The sequence below is a fragment of the Euprymna scolopes genome, chromosome 3, assembly GCF_053919585.1.
Source record: "Euprymna scolopes isolate OS-2025 chromosome 3, ASM5391958v1, whole genome shotgun sequence".
Taxonomy (NCBI): domain Eukaryota; kingdom Metazoa; phylum Mollusca; class Cephalopoda; order Sepiida; family Sepiolidae; genus Euprymna; species Euprymna scolopes.
Genome location: NC_136484.1, coordinates 68,688,464 through 68,711,784, shown reverse-complemented (window position 1 = coordinate 68,711,784; position 23,321 = coordinate 68,688,464). Strand labels below are relative to the sequence as shown.

Below are 23,321 nucleotides of genomic sequence, written 5' to 3'. Positions count from 1 at the left end.
AGTATCTGCTTTAGCAAACTACATTTTTACATTATGAATTATGCAATAATATTTGAAAACCTTAATAATTGTTGTTTTTTTTTACTGTTATAATTGAAAATATAATAAATGAATAAGGAAAAACCAAACAATAGTCTTATAGAGCTTAATATATAGAATCAAATTGTTCCATGTAAAAGCCTTTGGACCAACAATTGCTGACTCAAAATCATAAGCAGTTTGTGAAGTTTCTGTCGTTTACTTAACTACCCATTCCACGCCCTGGGAATGTGAGGGAAAATCTTGCAAAACACGCTTGGTTCCATTAATCAATGATTCTCGAAGTTCAGATTTAGAAAAATCTTTCGTCATTGATGGTTCAAAAATGCCGCCTAATGTAAATCTGTTAATTGTGTCCAATGTGTGGAATTAAAATGAATACGTTGTATTCCTTTTAACATTTTTTCCGGTTGACATCTCGAAGAACTCTATGTCTCAGGACATTACTTTCATAGGGCGTTTCTTTTGTAAAATTTAAATGGTGTTCTGCTCTCTTATTATTCTTTTCATAGTCTTCTGTCCATTTTCCTCCATAATTTCCTCATGAAGCTTTATGTCCTTATCCATTCTCCAGTAAGCTCCAATACATTTAAGATTATCAACAATTTCATTATGTTTTTGTTGGGCTGTTGTTTTAACTTTAGTCTTTGCCCTAACAACTTTACATTTATTAATAATAATATCGTTCAAACCCAAGTGCAAAACGTCTTATTAAATGGTGTAGGTCGACCTTAAAATTTAATTACAGTTTACTACAAGTTGAAATTACAGATTTTCCGGTCATTTTTAACAAAATACCTAAAAAAAAATCTACTATCAGAATTTAAATTACACGAATATTTTTTTCTGCTTATGCACGTAGATTACTGTGATATTTGAAAATAGTATTTTTAAATAAAATTCAAGTTTTAAAATATTTTTGTTAGATTGTTGGGTAAAAGTACAGAATAGTTACAAAACACATTCCCCCCACATTTTAAGAATGAGTTTCTAAGTAATAACGTAATCATATATAACACGGTAGCATAAGTGCGTAAGTACTATATTTAGATTAGCTTGTGAACAGATTTCTTAATGAATAAACACTAACTGTTATGTAAAACACTACCTTAGAGCATTTATCATAGAGATATAAAGAAATCAGAATAATTATTTAAGTTATATTTTTAATAGTTAAGTCTATTTTTAAAACAAGTCAAGATATATTCGTGATAATTAAAAAAACGTAAACATAGGATGAACACGGTCGTTCAGCTGGTAAAAAGTTTTTTATAGAATAAAGATTTACTTTAAAAGATATCATTGGAATAATTGTTTTAGTTATATTTATTAATAGGTAAGCCTATTGTAATGAGAAATTGAATCGATATTCGTTATAATTAAACAGTAAACAATAAACACAGAATGAAAACGCTTCGTTAAATAAATCGACGCGTGTAAATAGTTATTTGTATATGAAATTATAGTGATTTTATTCCATTTAATTGTTATATTTTATTTAATTTCTAAAGAAAAGGAATAATAAACTTTAAAATAATAATTATTAAGTGTATTGTATTATTTTATTTTTGTTAAAACCGAGCTTTATTTCAGCGACATGTGTTGTCGGTGACAAGTACATCGTGATAACAATCTCGACTAATTTCAAATTTATTTGAACTTTAAATCGGATTAATCAAATAAATATAAAGTTTTGAAGAAAAATATTTATTGTAACTTTTAACATTATTTTGCAATTTTCTTTAAATGCGATTATTTACAGTTTCAAAATCAACCTATCAATCTCTCTCACTCTCTCTCTCTCTCTCTCTCTCTCTATATATATATATATATATATATATATATATATATATTATATGGAAAAATGCGCGCATGAAAAGTAATATTCTTAAGATTTTATTAAACCTGGAAAAGTAAAGGACAAGAAATTCAACCTGGAAAAGTAAAGAACAAGATATTCTAGTAAAATAAAAAATAAGAATTTTTTAGACTTAAAATATCGCAGCTAAAAATAAAATTTGAATATTGATAAATATTTTATTTATTATTTGCATATGTTGTTGTTTATTGTTGAGTTAGAAAGGGTGTCAGTCGCTGGATTGAACTTATTTCCCCCCTATTATTTGCATATATTTATGTAGTGAAAATTGTTTTAATAAAATTAATTCATTAGTTAGTTAGTTAGTAGATGGAATTAATAATTTTATAATTTACATAAAAATTAATAATTTTATTATATCATAATTAGGATCATTTAATTCTTTCTAACTCAACAATAAACAACAACATATGCAAATAATAAATAAAATATTTATCAATATTCAAATTTTATTTTTAGCTGAAATATTTTAAGTCTAAAAAATTCTTATTTTTTACTTTACTAGAATATCTTGTTCTTTACTTTTCCAGGTTGAATTTCTTATCCTTTACTTTTCCAGGTTTAATAAAATCTTAAGAATATTACTTTTCATTCACGCATTTTTCCATATAATCCATGATTTTTCCAGGCATTGCTATTGTATTAATATATAAATTTATAATATTTATTTATGATTGTCAAAAGAAATTAGCTCTCAAACACACATTTATGCAATATTTATCATTCAATCACAGTAGTTCCGAGCCAGGGTCTCTACCGAGACTGCGGTTCATGAATTCGTGATCTGTATAGAGCATAAACTAACAAAAAAGAAGATGGCACTCGGTGCCTTTTTGGATATTATTTAGATATGGTTGTCTTCAAATCCAACGTGAACAAGTTTCTGATGAGCCGTTCCACCTAAGTTAACAAATTTACCGAACTTCCATTACTATCGATTACTATATTGTCCTTTTGACTACTCTACACTCTTTAACCCTTATCCTTGAGTGGCCTATCGGCCTTGATAAGTGGTGACGTACTATGTAAAAAAAAGAAGCTTTTGACAACATACCCTTCAGTAGTATGTTCAAGTCGCTACGAGAACTCAATGTGCCACCAGTACTCATCCGATGGATTGAGTATATGGTGAGGCACAGAACAGTTCAAGTAGAACTACTGAGGGCAACTGTTAAAAGGGAAGTAGTTAAATGAAACCCCCAAAGTGGGATTTTATCACCTTTACTATGGAACTGTATGCTGAATTCTCTTTTAAAGGAGTTTAAAAATAGGAATATTTATGCCCAGGCTGCTGCTGATGACATCGCAGTGCTGGTCGCGGGTTCAAAAGCATCATTGGTCAGACGCATTGCCAAAATGGGACTACATTTTTCATCAAATGTGATAACGAAAAATTTGAGTTCATTCAAAGAATATGTATATCATAGAATTCACTAATATTTTTAATCGATAAATTCACCATTTTTTGCTATAAAATCATAAGGAGAGTTAAAAAAAATCAGTTATTAAAAAAAAAGTTCGGTTTTTTAATTATAAAAAAAAACGATACACGGGATTGAACCTAAAATCTTTCCACCAACCCCCGGTTCTCTAACCGTTACGCTAACATGTCATATTGGCAAAATCGCAGTAAAAAATATTTATATACAAAAAAAGTTATGCAAAATAAAAAAAAAGCGTTAGTCACTTATGTACTTACTCTCCTGTTTGTGAACCCACATATTTATTTGTAACTTTTTTCCTACTGAACCAATTTTCGAAATTTTTTTTTTCAAAATGTAGCTAATGAGGTGTTCTATCCAACTATATAACCTGTTTGAAATTTGGTTGCGAATGGAATTAGTGGTGGGGGTTTGAATGTGTCTCGATTCATTCAATTTCGGACTTAAGCATATATTCAACCACTACCGTGCTTGAATGATATATATATATATATATATATATATATATATATATATATATATATATATATATATATATATATATATTCCCAAAACTTCTGGCTTGATGGAGCGGATACTAAAACTTGGTGCTATGGTTTCACATGATCTGAAATAACAGCAAGGGGAGACTTGATTCCAAATATTTCTCATATGTTATATTTCTCCTCTTTTGGAAATAGGGTACGATTCTAAATATCTTCTGTATCAAATAATCTTTATACACTGTGAAATTTACTTTCCGTATGAAAACCAAAGAGGGGAAATATAACACGTGAGAAATATTTGGAATCAAGTCTCCACTTGCTGTTATTATAGATCATTTGAAACCATAGCACCAAGTTTTAGTTTCCCCTCCATCAAGGGCAGATGTTTTGGGGAAATATCAGATATTTTGTAATTCATATGCAAAACTAAGAAAACAAATGACTATGATAGAAATATTGATAAAGGAGTAGTATCTTTCCACCCACGAAAAATCTTTTAAAATTACCACTATTAAAGGTTTTCGAGGATGCTGAAAACGAAAACAACAATTAAAATCTTAGGTAACGAGTAGTTTCAAAGATATGAAAGAAATATAATTTTATAAAATGGGGGAAATGTTTCTATATTAATTTAATGTAAAAACACTCACTTCATAGAAAAGGTAGCCATAAAATAGGTGCTCATTTAAATGCATATGGAAAACTGATCCCCCACTTGTTTAATTTTAAACCCTAAGAGCAAATATCACATAGCCTACTCCATAATTCAGGTCATTAGCTTTCCAACGAGCCTTCATTTGTTAAATGCTGATGAACAGTCGCCAAGATTTCGAACTCATAATATACATATACTTGTAGCCAAATTGGATATTGAAACGCTCATATCTTTGGTTCTATCGGGCAAAACTACGTGAAAATTTGCAGACTTTTTTAAGATTATAATACTATCCTGTGGTTAAAATTTTATGATAATTAGTAGAAAAAAGAACCTATATTTTTAAATCAATAAAATGTGCGCAAATTTGCCTACATTTGTATATATAGTGTTCTAGCAGGCCAGCTTTAGTTTTGCCGCTTCTGTTGTCTCACATGTGGCCTTGCCAGGCCACTAATATATCAAAGAGAAATAAAAAGGGATAACGATTCTGCAGTTCACATTTGCCATTATTCTTTCTATTTTTAAGTTTATTACTTTTTTCCATTTTTTTTTTTTTGCTGGTTCTCTTTTCTCTTTTTTTAATTTTTTTTTGGCCGTTTCTAAATGTTTGCATTCTTGATTGTTATTCTATTTTTTTTCGTTTTTTTTCTTTGTTTTTTTTTGTTTTTGTTTTTTACTAATTCCTGTTTTTCTATGCGTTGTTTTAAATTGTCATGTTTTGTTGTTTTAACAGAAGACATTCATAGATATAAAAGAACGAAAATAAAACCGGGAAAAACTTTAGCCACCTATGAAAACAAAAGCTAACGATTTTTCAAAAAAAAAAAAATTAGATGAATAAATAATAGACAAGATATAAATGTACCACTAAATAAAAATAGAGTGACGGAGAAAAATGTTAAATAAATATACATAACAAGTAAAGTTTTTTTTTTAAGCAGCTACAAGCGAAAACAGTGACAGAAAGAAAAGTAAGTTATTGAAACAAAAAAAAATTACCTTTGATCGTAAACAACACGAAACGGATATATTAGTCGCGACTTTCGAGTGTTACTTGGAATAGAAAATAGCTTTAAATAAATTTTTATTCATATACACTTTAGGTTCGAATAAGAATGATATATCTATCTATTTATGATATGTAATGTTAAATATATGACTGCGTATGTAGCTATGTATTATACTAACTAAACAAAACGATAGTATTACGAAATAATGTTTATAATACGACTAAGGCATAGTATTCAAGAAGCAGACAAAGCAGTGTGGACCTTTAGACTGTAAAGCATGTAGTATATTATCGCAGTATGCAAACTTAAGTGGAGAAATGGATGCTATTGCGGCGGATGGTTGTTTAGTTGTTTCATTTTACTGCATATCAACCTTGTGACTTAACAACCTATTGTGGTCGAATGTTGTATTAATAACGGGTATAATAAAGCTAAGTTAGAGTTTTTATTATGCGAACAATCCCGGACAATTCTGGATTGCCTTACTAGCTCCATTTGTTTGGTCGATGGCGCAACCTAAAACAAGAAACAATAGCTTCAAATGGTAGATTTGGGATTAATAGTAAAATATTAAACTATCAATGTCTTGCTAATAAAGCATTCGAGAGAATGTTAGTGAAAAGATTTAGGCTACGACCGAGAGCAGTGGATGGCCTTCTCTGCGTAAGAACATCTTGATGGAAAATTAACATACTTAGGTCATCTTATCACTCATGAAGGAATAAAACCGGACCCTTCCTAAATAAAGGCTATCATAAGCATGCCTCTTCCCGAAAATAAAAAAGACATGCGATTTTCAGGAATGACAAATTACCTATGTAAATTCATACCGGAATAATCGGAGGTAACTACACCGCTAAGAAAACTCTTACACAACAGTGCACTCTGGTCATTTCATAAATCTCAAAAATAGGATGTAGAGAAGTTAAAACAAATAATAACAAGCCTACCAATTTTGAAATTCTATGATCCTTCTAAAGAAATGAAAGTTACCACTGATGCTAGCAAACATGGCCGAGGTGTTGTTCTACAACAAAAACATAATGAACCATAGCTACCCATATCATACGTATCACGATCGACAACTACTGTTGAACAAAACTATTGTCCTAATGAATTGGAAACACTTAGCATTGTGTTTGCCTATAACAAATTTCACCAATTCATCTATGGAAGAAAATTTTATATTGAAAATGATCATAAACCATTAAGGCAGATTTTTAAAAATCAATCACCAAAAGCCCCCCGAGAATACAAAGATTTCTCATAGCACTCTAAAAATATGAATTTGAAGTGTTATATATCACAGGTCGAGAATCCGTAATTGCTGATGCATTATCGCGTGCATATATATCGGACAGCACACAAGAAATACCTGATATGAAGATCGACCAATATATCCATACGATCCTAAAACAATACCCTGTGAGCGACCCAAAACTTGACGTTTACTGAGAAGAGACCTGGAAAGACCCAACATTACAAATGCTTATAAAATATGCAACGTCAGCTTGGCCAGAAAATAAAGACGTACCACCAACAATAGCGCCGTATATGGCTGTTTGGGATTAAATATTGGTCGTAAAAGGACTAGTACTAAAAGGTACACGAATAGTGGTCCCAACCTCTTTAAGAAAAGAAATCCTACAAAAGATCCATACGGAATACTTAGTAATAGAGAAATGTATTGCACGAGCAAAGGAAGTCATATATTGGCCAAACATAAATCATCAGATAAAAGAAATGATAGGCACATGCACAAAGTGCTTAAATCATAGAAACCAACATAAATCATAGAAACCAACATAAATCATAGAAACCAACATAAATTATAGAAACCAACATAAATCATAGAAACCAACATAAATCATAGAAACCAACATAAATCATAGAAACCAACATAAATCATAGAAACCAACAACCGTCAGAACCTCTAATGCACCATGAAATACCAGTAACATCATGGACGAAAGTAGCAACAGACATTTTTCATTTATACAATAGAACATATCTAGCAATAATAGACTCCACAACGAGATACTTTGATATCTACAAACTTGATAACTGTAAATCACGTACAGTGATCAATAAAATAAAATAAAATAAACATTTTCGCAAAATTTGGTTTTCGACAAATAGTGATCAGCTACAGAATTTAAACAATTTGCTAAAGATTGGGATTTCAAACACATCACGACAAGTCCGAACTATTCACAATCCAATTGACTAGTAGAAAGAAATATACAAACTATAAAAAGGACACTAATAAAGACATTTGAAAGCAAACAAGACCCATCTCTATGAACATCCCCATTAAAAGATAAATCGTCGTCGCCAGCCCAACAACTAATGAAAAGAACGCTTAGGACAAACCTTCCTAACACCATGCATAATAAAGCAATGAAAAGGCATGAAGTAGATAAAAAGTCTAAACACTAAGCAAAGACGACACTGTTCATATTCGCTCCCAAGGAAAATGGAACCTGAAAGGTAAAATTGTTAAAAAAGTAAAAGAGCCTCGTTCGTATTTAGCAAAAACAGAACAAGGAAAATATTTAAGACGTAACAGGCGTTACTTCTTAAAAACAAATTGAAATCTAACACGCAGAGTTACATACGACTATGGAAACATATTCAGTCAAGAAAATAGTCCAATACAAGCCGTACCACAAACGGGCATGGAAAAGAGAACAACAACAACAAACTTCACAACAAGAGGAAGAACAATTAGATTTCCAGCCAGATACAGACACTAATTAAATGCATATAAAATAAAAATAAAAACTTTTTTATTTTTAGTAAAAAACTGAAGATGTTATATACATCAAGGAAGACGAGTTATCTCCCCTTGACTGCAATTACTCCCACCATCACCATTGCCTGCAACCTCCCATCACACAATCACGTGGTATATCGTAGTAGCAAACACTACTACTCCTTCTTTAGTGTTAATAAAGTTTCTGTTACGTTCACACGTGTGTCTCTCTATTCTATCCATGTTATCACTAACCCTTTACTAATACAGGCCACATACTACAACAGCAGTTATATAGTTTCTGTTAATATAATTTTTATTTAAAAGAAATCAACGATTGAAGTTTTTACTTATTGTTTCTGCGAGGTTGTTATAATAGCATGGATGGTCAACTTGAGTTATTTTTCATAAGACATATGTTGGAGGAAGTAGTAGTGTTGGTAGGAGTGCCTATCTCAGCACCGGGAAAGGTCTGTGGTTGGAGTATCAATATAAAAAAAATCACAACGTGGCGTGTAGCCGCACCTATTTCCCTGGATTGGCGGACTTGTCTTGTTGAAACAGAATAAGTAGAATCATTCATTCATATATATATATATATATATATATATATATATATATATATATATATATATATATAATCGTATAGACGATCAAGGTCAAGCTAAATGTTTCAAATGTTGTTCTGGTTGACCACTCATATACCGGCGAATATCCCCGCTCTTGGGCGTCGTCGTATTATACATTGGAAGGTTGTTTTGTTTCGTTTTACGGCATATCATCTTTGTTCTTATTATTCAATACCAAATCAAGTCATTTTGGTAAATGTTTTTATTCTTCAAGTCTTTATATCTTTAAATATTTATTTATAGTTTTGTGATTTGGTTTGATTGGTTTGTTTTGCGCCATATCAACAATTTTGGGTTATTTTTAAAGCCGAATTTGGTCCTTTTGGTAAAAGTTTTTAAACTTCAACTTTTCCATATCTTCAAGTATTTTTTTTAGTTGTTGGTTTGGTTTTCTTCGCTTAGTTTGACTTGTTTGTTTTATGTCATATCACCAATTTTTGGGGTTTTTATGCCGAATCTTGTCATTTTGGTAAATGTTTTTATGCTTCATTTTTTTTATTTCTTCAAATATCTAATCGTGGCGTATTGTTTAGTTTTTGTATAGGAGAATTGTTGCGTTTGTTTTCGGCTTTGCAGAACATGACTGAGTTTTGCAAGGAAAAAATAACGTTAATGGTTGGTGCATTTTTTGGTTAGAAAGTTAGTAGCTTCAGACAACCTGATCTGACAGCAGCAGGTACAGCATTAGAACATTTCAGTCCACTGAAATTTATGGACGGTATAACCGCTACATCAACTAACCAGTAGACCAAACAGAAGGGGTCGCTCATCCGTGATAGGCAGAGGTACACATGAAATGTGTAACTTATATGCAAGCTGGTTTTGTGAAAACCGGCTACTAGTTTAGATTACGTAATAAGATATAACGTGAAGAGAATATACAAACAATCGATAAATACTTGTATATAGGTGTTGCTGCAATATATGAATGTATTTCTGTCATATGGTTTCAAGACAAATCAATACATAAACACCATGAATCATAAATATGATGACTTTCATTTATTTGTTTATTTTATCATAATTTCTGGCTAATTTAGAAATATATTGAACGTTAACGACACACACACACACACACACACATACACACACACACACACACATATATATATATATATATATATATATACTGATGAGCTGTGAAACAGCGAAACAGTACTGTATGTGGATGACTATATATATATATATATGTATATATATATATATGTATATATATATATATGTATATATATACATATATATATATGGGGGTTACTGTTTTGGGGAATGAATTCCATCAAAGTGCTCGATTATAAAGAAAAAAGAAAAAAATTCAATATAAGAGCTTAATACTTATTTATTTAAAACTATACAGAATGCCAGAAAAACATTTTTCCTATTTTTTATCGATAATAATGTTCATTTTTATTTAATTATAGCTTGTCTGTGCCTGTTTCTATATATTTTATTTAATATCAATTTTTCAATTTCTTATTTAATATATTTTAGTAAATATATGTTTAAAATTATTTATGTTGTCCTATTATGTTCTTAATTGACATGGCTTCCGGTCTTAATCGGTTATTTTTGACAGGTCAAAGGGATGTAACTAATGTATCTTATAATTCTCTTTAAACATTTGGTCCCCTTTTTTTATTTTAATTAAAGGGAGGTAACTAACGAATCTTTGTTTATATATATATATATAAGTACTTAATTTACTCACATAAAATTGATATACGAAAGTATAGATTTATGCGTAAACTTTAATTATTTACTTCAAAAGTGCTCAATACGTAGGCAGAGCTAGTTAGTAATTTATAAAATATATATGGCGATTAAGCTACACTGAATATTTTAGAGATGCTAATTAAAGCACATAATAACAAAATATTAAATAAAAACAATGTAAACAATAACAAAATAAACAATTGAAAAAAGTAAACACCATGACAAAAATAAAACTAACACTAGCAGAAATAATAATAATAATAAAGCAACCCCGGACAAGAACAACCATACTATAAATAAAAGTACTAATAACGAACAAGATAAATGCAACTGTAGACACCGCACACTTTGCCCAGTTAAAAATAAATGTCTAACAAAAGCGTAGTTTATCAGGCAAAATATTTGCGAAAGAAAACCCGAATAACAAGAAATATTATGTAGGCATTACTTCCTTAGATTTCAAAACCCGATACTATGACCACAAAAGTACATTCAACAATAAAAAACACCGTATAAAAACAATACTAGCGAATAAATACTGGGAACTCAAAGAAAGCGGACATTCCCCGGTAGTCGAATGGAAAATAATAAGACAAACTACCACGTGTAGGGACGACCCATGTAGATTATGCCTTCATGAAAAATTTGCTATCCTGTACTTTAAAGAACCCCAACATCTATTAAACTGTAGAAAAGAAATAACAAATAATTGTGTTCACAAGATAAAATTTACTCTAGGATAGCGATACAAAATAGTTTTAAAACTAACAAAAACAATAGAAAATAGACAAATAAATAAATTAAATAAACATGAATATACATAAACGATCACACATATATGTATGTATATATACATATGTATATATATGTGCATATATGTATGTACACACATATATATATATATAAACTAACAAAAAAACACTAACCTAGTTTTAAAACAGATCCTTTGTCCGATAAAATGCATGCCCATTGGCTGATAGGAAGGGCGCGGTGGATACTAGAAAGCTGATTGGCTAACTAAAATCTCAATAGAAGAGAAGCATATAAAAACGATAAACAACCACAGAATTCGCGCATAAGCCTCAGGAGTCCTACAGTGGATGAAACGCGGAATATTCAGTGTAGCTTAATCGCCATATATATTATATAAATTACTATATATATATATATATATATATATATATATATATATATATAGCTTTATATATATATATATATATATATATATATATATAATATTTTATATACGCTTTTAATTTTGATTAATTAAAATCAATATTCTATATGCTGTTATTTTATTTGAACAATATGGCTGACGAAAGCCTAATATTATTTACCATTAACTGGTCCCCGTTACGGTAGGCTTGAAACCGACGATACCAATGTTTTTCTGACCTTCTGTACAATTTTAAATAAATGAATATATATATATATATACATATATATATATATATAACAGTGTGTGTTTGTGTGCATATATATATATATATATATATATATATATATATATATATATATATATATATATATATATGCACACAAACACACTGATTTATTGACTTTCTGGTAAGATATTGCATGCAATCATGAAATAAAATTTGAAATTTACACTAGACGAATTTTTCATTTACTATAACGTCCCAGTTATTTTCTATCCGATATCAATCATCATCATAAATCTAAATTATAATGTTAGTATAAACTGGATGAAAATTATTGAATACATGTTCTTAACTATCAAAAATATTAAATATATGTTCTTAGCTATAAAATTCAAGACAAGTAGTTTAACTAGTGTATAACTAGTATGTATATATATATAGTTTAATTAGCTCGATCCTCCAGACAACAAATACCGAAAAATTAGCTAAAAGCGTTAATCTTTTCACCCGCAACTGGGCACTTTTCTACAGGGAGGGGTGCTTTTTTCGCCGATATTTTCCAAAGTCGTCCCCTCTTATCGATTGTCTAGCCTTAATTTTAACCTAAGTCACTTCCGGTTTAACGACGATCGTAACAGCAATGACGCCACGTTTTATCACGTTCTTTTCTTCTTTCACAGTACGGGTTCGAGCCTGCCTTCCTACTACCACTTTTTTTTGCTCAACACACATCTCAAAACACCCGGGCAACGCCGGGCACCCATGCTAGTATATATATATATATATATATATATATATATATATATATATATATATATATATATATATATATATATATATATATATTGTGCTATTTTCGGAGATTGTATTGTCGTATATTTTTTTCATAATACAAACTGTAAATAGCATTAGATTTCCATCATTGAACTAGATCTGAGAATGCGATTCTTCCATTGCAATAATCCATCAATAGGTGCGCATTAAAAAACAAATTTATCCTCGTGAGCTGTAGTGTACTAAGAACCGAAAATTTTTAAATAGTATGTCACCTGAACGTTTTAAAATAGCTTAATAATGAGTTTCAAGTAAAAAAAAAAAAAAAAGTTTCTTCCCAAGTCATATATCTAACTTTACCGTTCTTTGTTTTATGCATGTGCGTTACAATTTAATAATAGTGAGAAAATAATATCGTTATGTTTTGCATTATCCAATGCTTTTCCTCAATATTTCAATGCATGTTTATTTAAAAAGTGAAAATGTTTTATACAATTTTAAAGCTAATTTATTAAAGAAATTTAATCGGGACCGAAATCATCATCATCATCATCATCATCATCATCATCATCATCATCATCATCATCGCCTGGAGTCCCTTGAAAGGCATGGGCCATCAATAGAAGCCCATCAGCGTCCACAGTCCTGGGCGATTTGCCCCAGAGAAGAGTCCGCCTCCAGGTCTCTTCTCTAAGTGTTCTTTGGTTTGTTCTCTTTTCCTCTTCCCCTGAGGATATCCGGTTAGGGCCTGGCGTGTGATATTTTTTGGTTGTTTCCTCATGGTGTGCCCGATCCATCGCTGGATCGCCAGATGTTCTTGAAAGGCTATGAACCATGCTCTTGCCTTTCCGATGCAGGGCTTAACGTCGGAATCTGTTCCTCCCTGTTGGTTGATCACACTCTCAGTGTATGCGACTTCTTCCAGATTGTTGTTGCCCAACTTCATTGCCTCTTTACTGGAGGCGTTGATTTTCAGGATCTAGGTTTTGTTGGGGTGGATGTGGAGGCCAACTTGAGAGGCGTGGGTTGCTGGTTTAGAGGTCTTGTTCTGCATCTGTGGTGCTTGTGGGAAAGCAAAGCGAGGTCATCAGCGAAGTCAAGGTCGTCTAGCTGAGTTCAGAGGGTCCACTGGATGCCATCTCTCAGTCCGTCCATCGTCTGCCTCATCACCTAGTCAATGCCGATAAGAAACAAGTCGTACGCCGGTTTTTATGTTGAAACGACGTGTCAACTGTCCTCCATGTAATACCTGACTAGCTATTCCCTCATACGACTTTTTGATAGTTCTCGTCAGTTTTTCTGTGATCCCATAGTGCCGGGGGAATTGCCATAGGGTGTCACGGTGTATACTGCCGAAAGTCTTGAAGTCCAAGAAGTTGACATACAAAGCCGACCGAAAGCTTAGACTGGTCAAAATCCGAAAGAGCCACAACGATCATCTTTTGAGTGATAATAAAAGTTAATAGTGATCAGTTTTCCAAGGAAGATCAGAAAAAAAAAACATCCAAATCATTAAGAAGTGTGAACAAAAATACGAACGAATAAAACAATTTTGTTCTTAGAAGATAAAATAACCTGAACATTAATAAATGGATGAAGGATAGCAAATTTGCCACTATTAATGATACTATTGTAGATTCTCCAAACATTATAAGAGCCAACATTTTTTTACATGAAATAGAGTCACGAATATTTTGAGAGTAGCTAGACATGTCTAACAGATTGCTCTCTTGCAGGCATTGTTAGCTGTTTTATAGGATTGTCTGGAAGCTTCAGAACCAAGCCGACAATACTGGTTAAGATAATAGTTAGGATGAGTTGTGACAGAAGCACACACAGATGAAAACCAAGCAGGAGTATTAGGTTTTATTAGAAGCATACAGTCAAAAACGCAGATGTTAATTCGAACAAGAACCAAGTCGGTAACCTATTTAGCAGCTTCATTAGGAGACAACCCAAAGTAAGACTCAATAGAACGTTACAGGGGAAATTGTGAAGCCCATCCCGATAAACTTTCCTGTAGTTAAGCGTCTTTGTATGGAAGTTGTTTAAAAATATCAATACAATGAACCGAGCAAATATTATCCGACTGATTTGGTCTCATTTACATTTTTATTTCATTTTAATGTAAATATTTTCATGTTGTTTGAGATTTTAAATTGTGGAATTCTATATACATTTACTTACGCAATTTATTTTGGATATACGTTATTGCAAACTCAGTTTTTTTTTTAAAGAGAAGTTATGCAAATAAAGCAAATATGAAAATTTGTCATATGCATAAGAATTTTGACATTAAGTTATCAACATCAGCAAAGAAATCAGTGAAGGAACCTTCAACAACGAAGATTGCAAAATCTATTTAATTTAAGTACTGTCATAAATAAGACAATCTGTAAGATGGGGAAGCCCAATTGGCGTTCATTTGAAGTTGACAACGACAAATTAAAGATGTTAGTCGACGTAGATCCTCGTACAATTCAGAGACAACAATGACGAAAACAAAGGACAATTGATCCGCCAATTCTGGTGTAATTCGTAGAAAAAAAATAAGCTACAGAAATTGATGTTGTATGGACTTAAGAAATATACAATATTGAATTGTCGGCAACGCGTATTTTTGTAAAACAAATGTGATTAATTTCATTGTTTGTATTTTCACAAGTGAGGAAAATTCTATATTTTATAGTCAACAACGACCAACTAGCAAAGTAAAGAGTATAGTTATTGATTTGTGCTATATAGGAGGTTCATACAGCTCTTTGAATTACGGTCAAGTAGTGACTACGAATTAGTCTTGCCAGAAAAGCAGTTTATGTGTCTGGTATTGAATAAGAGAAAAGGTTCAATCCTGATGAAAGACTATGCTCAACTTTCTTTTACTCGTTTTCACCTTCACAACATGCAACTATTTGGGATCATGTTTAACAAAGGGATTGTGCTGTGTTGAGCAGGAAGATGTCTGTTTATACCGCATTTAATCTTAACCAGAGTAGCAAAAAAACAAGGAAAGGAGTCGAAAAACCGGAATTTTTCTCATGGTATATTCCCCTAGCTTTTGCATTTTCAAAGTATCCACAAGGCAGTGAAGCTATTTGTCAATAGCTAAGGATTGGTTTATAGTAATAATGATGATGATAATGAAGACGACAATGACGAGGACGACGACGAGGACGACGACGATGATGATGATGATGATGATGATGATGATGATGATGATGATGATGATGATGCACACGCAAATGAATTCATACATAAATAAAAAAAAAAGAAAAACACATGTGTAGCAAGACAGTATCCACTTCATCTTTAGTGAAAAGTTCAAACAAATAGTCTGTTATATAAACGTGAAGTATTTCGTGGTTATTATTATGATGACGCTGCACACGCAAATGAATTTATACATAAGTAAAAACAAAAACACGACATAAATAGCGAAACACTATCCACTTAATAACGACAGCATATTCATAAGATTTTCTAAGATACACATATTTCCAATATACATACGTCGATTTGTGTTTTGATTGTCCGAGGAAATATACTATTAGAGTATAAAGTCTTCCAGCATCTAGGGACGTCAACCGTGAAGGAGTTTAATTTTGCTATTGTCAGGTTAGTTGGGCGTATGTCAATCGAGGAAGCACAAGAGTCATGAGTTCATCAGAGCACATTCCATTAAAATACTTGTAAAACTAATACAAGAATGCAACATTAGGGCGATGAGACAGAAGCTGAAGCTTAGCTGATAGTGCGAGACCTAGAGTTCATACACTTCTTTTAACCCTGTCTTAGAGTGAGAGTTAGTGGCAGATGTACCTTCTCAGATGTAGCAACAATACTCCATGCATAGGCGAATTGTGACTTTGTAAAAATATAAGATACTTTTTTTACGTGAGTCATTTTCTAACGCAATAGAAGCAATTGCTGTCGTTTCAGCAACCTTGAGAATTTCCGCAATATATTTGTTCCAAACCATGAAATATAGCCACCACTTTAATTTTCTGAAACGTAAACAAAAACTAATGTAAATCCCTGTATTACTGATCGTATTTACCGAATCTCTCCCCCATCGTCTACCATTGTTTCAAGATCTTTAAAAAATCTTAAATTCTTCAAAAAATTCGGCCTTTATTTACTGTTTCCTGAACCTCGTCTACTAATTCTTGTAATGACTTCTTGTTGTAGAAATTCTTTACAAAACAATAGGTGGTATATAATGCATGTCGAGGCTTCTTTGAGTATAAGTTGTCGCAAGTTGATTCAACATTGGTGCGTAAAGCGTAACATGTGTGGAAACTGTGTCGATTGCAAAGTGGGTTATGTCGTTTAAATAAAGCTTAGGTTAAGCAGCTTCATACACGCTTGACGTTCGTGGTGAAAACTGCCGTTATTTCTTCCAAACCTAATAAAAAAAAAAAGACTCGAAGTCTTTTTTTAATGTAACATATGTACAGTGCGCGATAAGTGAGGAAGAAGTTCTTCTATTAGATTCATCCAATTTTTTTATTTTTTCATTTCAATCTAGAGTTCCGCTTTTTGGGGAACTAAAGTTTCTCAACATCAAAAAACAGACGCTATTATGGCCTCGTGATAAAACAAATAAAAGAGACTCTAACTGTTTATCATCTTCAAAAGCTATTTAAAGTTGGTGGACAAAATTCCCCTTCTACGCCATTAAACTCTCTTGTGATTTATTTCCACTGGGAAATATTAAACTACCGAAATGGCTACATTTCTTTTTTATTCAATTGCAGCAAACTATATAGATTATTATAAGTGTCCATAAATTTTTGTAAGGCTTTTTACTCTCAGCTTGTCTGTCTTTCAGTTAGTCACGATTAAGTAGTATATTAATATTCAAAAAGTGCCAAGAACTGGTCGCCATATTATCATTATTGTCATTAATAGTTGTTGTAGTTGTAGTAATAGTAGTAGTAGTAGTAGGAGGAGGAGCAGTAATAGTAGTATTAGTAGTATTTGGATTCGTGTACATTATATGTTATCATTACTTGTTCATCTATTGTTTAGTTGTCTTTTTTTCATTCTGAACTTATTTACGTGCCGTAAAATAGTTAAATATTCAGGAGGGTGAAATTCATGGTTTCTTAATGCCTTTATTATTTTATATATTAAGCATGTTGATGTTGTAATGCTAAACATGTATCTTAATGATCGTAATGCGCTTGTAAAACACAAACACAGGTTTAAAACTTACGAAGTATTTCAGTAATTATCAGCGGTAACTAAGGAATAACATGTTATAACGGTAGCACTAATCTATATGATAATAAAGCCTATTATTATATACATTACTAGCGGGGGTACCCGGCGTTGCCCGAGTGTTTGTTTCCGGGACGGGGGGGGGCTGCCGTTTGTGCATAATGTATTTGCATGAAATATCTTGATTTTTAATCTTATTAAGGTCAAAATCCCACGGGAAAAAATGAGTTCATTTTATTTATATAGAGAAGAGATTACTAGCGGGGGTACCCGGCGTTGCCCGAGTGTTTGTTTCCGGGACGGGGGGGGTTAAAAAAATGCTATGGTAGGTAAGTAGGAAGGATCAAACCCGGAGTCATGAGTAAAAGTAGGAAAATAAAGTGTGAAAAAAAAACAAAAAAAAACATCTGCAACGTTAACAGTTCGGCCACCAAGAAAAGTCCATTCCAGTTGTTTAGGAAAAAAAAACACTATGGTAGGTCGGCGCGAACGTGAAAATATAATGTGAAATGTCCAGCACCCTAACCACTACGCCACAGAGCACTGCAGCTTAGTTTAGTGATTTTAAATAACTTCACATGAAAGAACTACGAAGCCAAACCGGTGTTCTCTTCTCAACTGTTCCTTGTGAACGATCTCCAAACGGTGTTAAGTGGTGGCAGGGGGAGGAGGAATTTTTTAGAGAGAAAATATTTTACCACTTCCATTGATCTTAACCGATTTTGGCCGTGACTTCTCAGCAGAAAAAGTATAGAAATCTAAGACTATCGAGGAATTTGAGAACTAATAAGCCTATAACAAACCTCAGATATTGTTCGTGCATAATGTATTATCGTTTGTGCATAATGTATTTGCATGAAATATCTTGATTTTTAATCCTATTAAGGTCAAAATCCCACGGGAAAAAATGAGTTCATTTTATTTATATATATATATATAGAGAGAGAGAGAGAGAGAGAAGAAGATTACTACTTTTATTATTGCTATCATTGTTTATTATTGAGTTCCTTATTGTGCGTTTTAATAATTTTATGTACTTTTATTCTTGTTTTTATCCATGTTTCCTTGTTCTTTGTTAGGTTCATCAAGCTGTCCAGTCCAATACTTAATAACGTTGCCGTGATCGGTTGTATACTTGTTTACTTGGCCGTCATGTTGCTGGGATTTGACGAAAAGACAATGCGCCAGCACCACTATCCGTTTGTATGCACGGTAAGTCTGATATCGATAGCTGTCTCGAATAATATTTGGTTGCACTAACGTTTTTAAACATGACGTCTCCATGTAAGTAATTTGTGTAATCCTACTCCAACCCAATCCAAACAATGTCATAATTATAACTCCTAATATTTAAACAATCACTCGCTTGTCTTAATTATTTGCATTATGTTAGTTGTTCTATTTTCACATAGGTATAGTCAGTGTACTCGCCAGTATTCTTCAGGTAACTTTTTCTGTGGAGTCAGTATTCGTTATCTGTTTTATTTCGAACTGAACCTTTTATTTAATTGATTTCAATAAACACTTCTATCTTTTTGTATTATATATTGCATATCAGTTTAGTTTTTCTTAAATATGTTGAATACATTCAAGTAGATATTAGATTATCTGAATTGCTTCGTTTGTTTGTTATGTTAAACGTATTTTATGATGCTGTATTATAAATACAAAGTTGCCTGGTGTCTATGAATAAATCTTTGATTCCTGCAAGGAATTGGTTTCTGTGTGAAATGCCTGTCGAAGTTCCCTTTTATTTATTTATTTATTTTTGCTTATGGATTTTCTTCAATTACTTTTTGCTGAGCTACACGAACGAAACATCCTGCTACTTTTATATTTTCCCGGTTGTTTGTCTGTGCGTGAAACAATTGTAAAGTTACATTGAATTATTTTGAAATTCCGCAAGAGAAAATACTAAAAACTTAGTCATTGGAAGTTAACAAAGTTATATATATATATATATATATATATATATATATATATATATATATATATATATATATATATATATATATATATATTGCATTTCATATAATTTTTAATTGCAATTTTCCGGCTATTATTATAACTTACTGTTGTAGAGACGCCCACTAATTAGCATACGTGGGTGAAAAGATATAGATAAAGGTATCAAGTCAGCAAGACCGGGGAGCTGTGTTCGAACGCCGGATAGGCAAGACGCCTGTGCCAGTTGCTCCATGAAAGACTTTAACACGCCCTCTGCCGGACAATCTTCCAACTGCAGTACAACTGCACCTTTGTAAATATGTATTATTTTTTCGTCTTAATATATTTGTTTTACCTTTACTTTCTGCGTTCGTGTTGTTATTGATACAGACACAACGGTGGCGACGGGATTTCGAAAAAAGATTTACGCGTGAGAAAATACCCTATCAAATTCAACAATGGTATTTGGGAAATACTTACTCGTCAAAGATTGAAAAAAAATTCACTCAGGAATTCAATGTTTAAAACGCAGCAACTACGAAATTGTCGAACGCGACATACTTGCAAAACACCAAGATTTTTTTTTGTGACTACTTGAAAAGGAAATTCAAAACCCGGGACACTTAAAAAAAACAGCAAGCACTTTATTTCAAAGTGCTTACGAGAGGAAAAAAAACTTGAAAGTTATAGTAACCCTTTCTGTAAAGTGCATACACACACACACAAAAAAAAGTGTTTCGCTAGGATACCGTGAACTTATTAGGTAGACTGTTTTGAAAGAAAAAGTGATTTTTTCCCAGTGCACTAAGAAGGGATTTTTTTCTTTCTTGTACGTAATTAATAACGTAACAAAAGGAATCGCCTGTTCGTAGTTATTAAAGAAAGGAAATTGTAAAAGTGACTGATTAACTAATTTGAAAAGCAAAATGGAGAATCTTATCAAGTTATTCGCGGAAATGCAAATGCGTCAACAAGAGACGAAGTACAGAGAAGGCGTCAACAAGAAAGAGACGAAAGACAACAAGAAAGAGACAAATTACAGAAAAAAGAACTACAAGAAAGAGACGAATTACAGAAAAAAGAACTACAAGAAACAGACGAAAGACAGAATGAACGGCTTCTTAAATGTATAGAGCAAATGCAACTTGGTCAAAAAGATTTGTTGGAAAGATTAACGACTAATTCTGCACAGGAAAGTAATACGACCTTTTCCAACGCAACAATTGTGAATAGCATAGATGTGTTCACGTACCTACCAGAAGAGGATAAAACCTTTGAGGCATACTTCAAGGGGATGAAGATATTTTCGAAAAAGATTGCGAAAGCTGGTCAAACGCAAAGAAAGTAAGTTTATTACTTCGAAAGCTTGGTACCAATGAACATTGCAAATTTGTTGATTTCATATTGCCAAGGAGAACGAATCAGTTAGACTTCGCTGAGACCGTAAAACTTCTTAAGGAGTTATTCGGACCGAACATGTCTCTTTTTCACAAGAGATGGTCGTGTATGAACCTTAAGTAAACGGAGGAGTAGGACTACCTGACATATGCGTCAGTAGTGAATAAACACTGCGAAAATTTTAAATTATCGGAACTTACGGTGAACGACTTCAAATGTTTCATTTTTGCACAGGGGCTAGTTTCTACAAAAAAATCAGAGATCTGAAGACGCGTTCTCTCAAAGTTAGAGACAGAATAAGGTCTGACACTGCAAAAGTTTGCAGAAGATTGTCAAAGGGCAGTATCACTAAAAAAAGACTCCAGAGAAATAGAAGAAGCAGGAGTATCGTACATAAGGAAGATTAAAAAATCTGGCAGAAACGCAGGGCAAAGAAAGTGGGAGACTCGTCAAAATCCAAAAGATTACGCGAGTTATAAATACTCAAACTCTAATTACAGAAAACGAAATTACGATTCATGTCCAAGTAACTATAGAAAATCGGGACCAAGTATTAATTGCGGAAGATGTGATGAAAAACATTGGGTAAAGGATTGTCCTTACAAAAATATCAGATGCTTCAATTGCGACAATGTCGGACATAAGAGTATTTGTTGCAGAACAAAATATAGAGTACACCAAATGAGAACAAACGACAAAGAGAAAGACAATTTATGAAAATATGTGTTGGTTATTATTTTTGGTAAACAAATAAAATTTCAACTTGATTCTGGAGCAGATTTGTCGGGAATAAACGTTAGCACTTGGAAAAAACTGGATAAACCGACTCTGAAAAAGTCAAGTAAGGGTGCTAGAACGGTGACAGGAGACGAAATCAAATTCGAAGGAGAAGTCGGCCTGCCCATTAATTTAAATGGCACGACGAAGAAATTGAAAATCTCCGTAATTAAAGAAAGCGAGAATTTATTGGGAACAAATTTTATTGAAAAATTCAACCTTTGGGATAAACCGATGAACGCTTTTTGTAAAAAAAAAACCAGCTGCACCACAACGTCAGAAAATATTAAAAATAGACTAATGAACGAATTCCCAGAAATATTTACTATGGGACTGGGAATAGATAGCGAATTAGGCAGACTTGAAAGAACGGGCATTTTATCGAAAATCGAAACTAGCGTTTAGGCAGCGCCTACGATGTACGTAAAGAAGAAATCGGAACAAATTCGAGTTTGCGGAGACTTTTCGACCGGGTTAAATAATATGCTACAAGATCACCATTACCCTTTACCGAGCCCGGGAGAGATTTTTGCCAAACTAAATGGTGGGAAACTTTTTTCAAAAGTAGATTTGTCCGACGCCTATTTGCAAATTCCGATAGAAGAAAAAATGCTCAAAGATTTTATGCATTAACACACACAAAAGGTTATTCAAGTATAACCGATTACTGTTCGGGATAAAAGTCGTGCCGGCGATATTCCAGTAAGCGATGGACACAATGTTGAACGGTTTAGTTTGTGCTTGTGCATACCTGGATGACATAATCATAAGGAGCGCGTCCATAAGTGAACATATAGACCATTTAAAACAATTGTTCACAAGAATAAACGAGTACGGATTCAAGGTGAAAGAAAACAAATGTGTTTTGTCTAGTCGAAATCAAGTATTTAGGACAAATAATAAGTAAAGATGGTCGACGCCCTGATCCAGAAAGAGTGATAGCAATTAGGAACATGCCAGCACCACATAACGTGACGACTTTACAGAGATTCTTAGGCCTCGCGAACTACTACCAAGTATTTATCAAAGGCATGCACGACCTAAGAGCTCCGCTGAACGAATTATTAAAGAAAGAAACACCATGGATATGGAAAAAAGAATGTCAAGACTCATTTGAGGAAATTAAAAAGACGTTGACGTCAGATTTATCCTTAACTTATTACGACCCAAAATTACGAATAATTGTTGCGAGTGACGCGAGCTCGTATGGTAT

The 23,321-nt window shown here is 32.5% G+C and overlaps 1 protein-coding gene across 1 annotated transcript in view; it reads left to right on the top strand.

Annotated features, from left to right (window-relative positions):
- Positions 1-23,321, top strand: part of LOC145256084 (uncharacterized) — a 767,766-nt gene that overhangs the window by 634,045 nt on the left and 110,400 nt on the right. Inside the window, exon 10 of the mRNA XM_080114670.1 lies at positions 19,066-19,198. Within this exon, the coding sequence (XP_079970796.1) occupies positions 19,066-19,198 (133 nt within the window). The remainder of the gene's footprint in view (positions 1-19,065; positions 19,199-23,321) is intronic.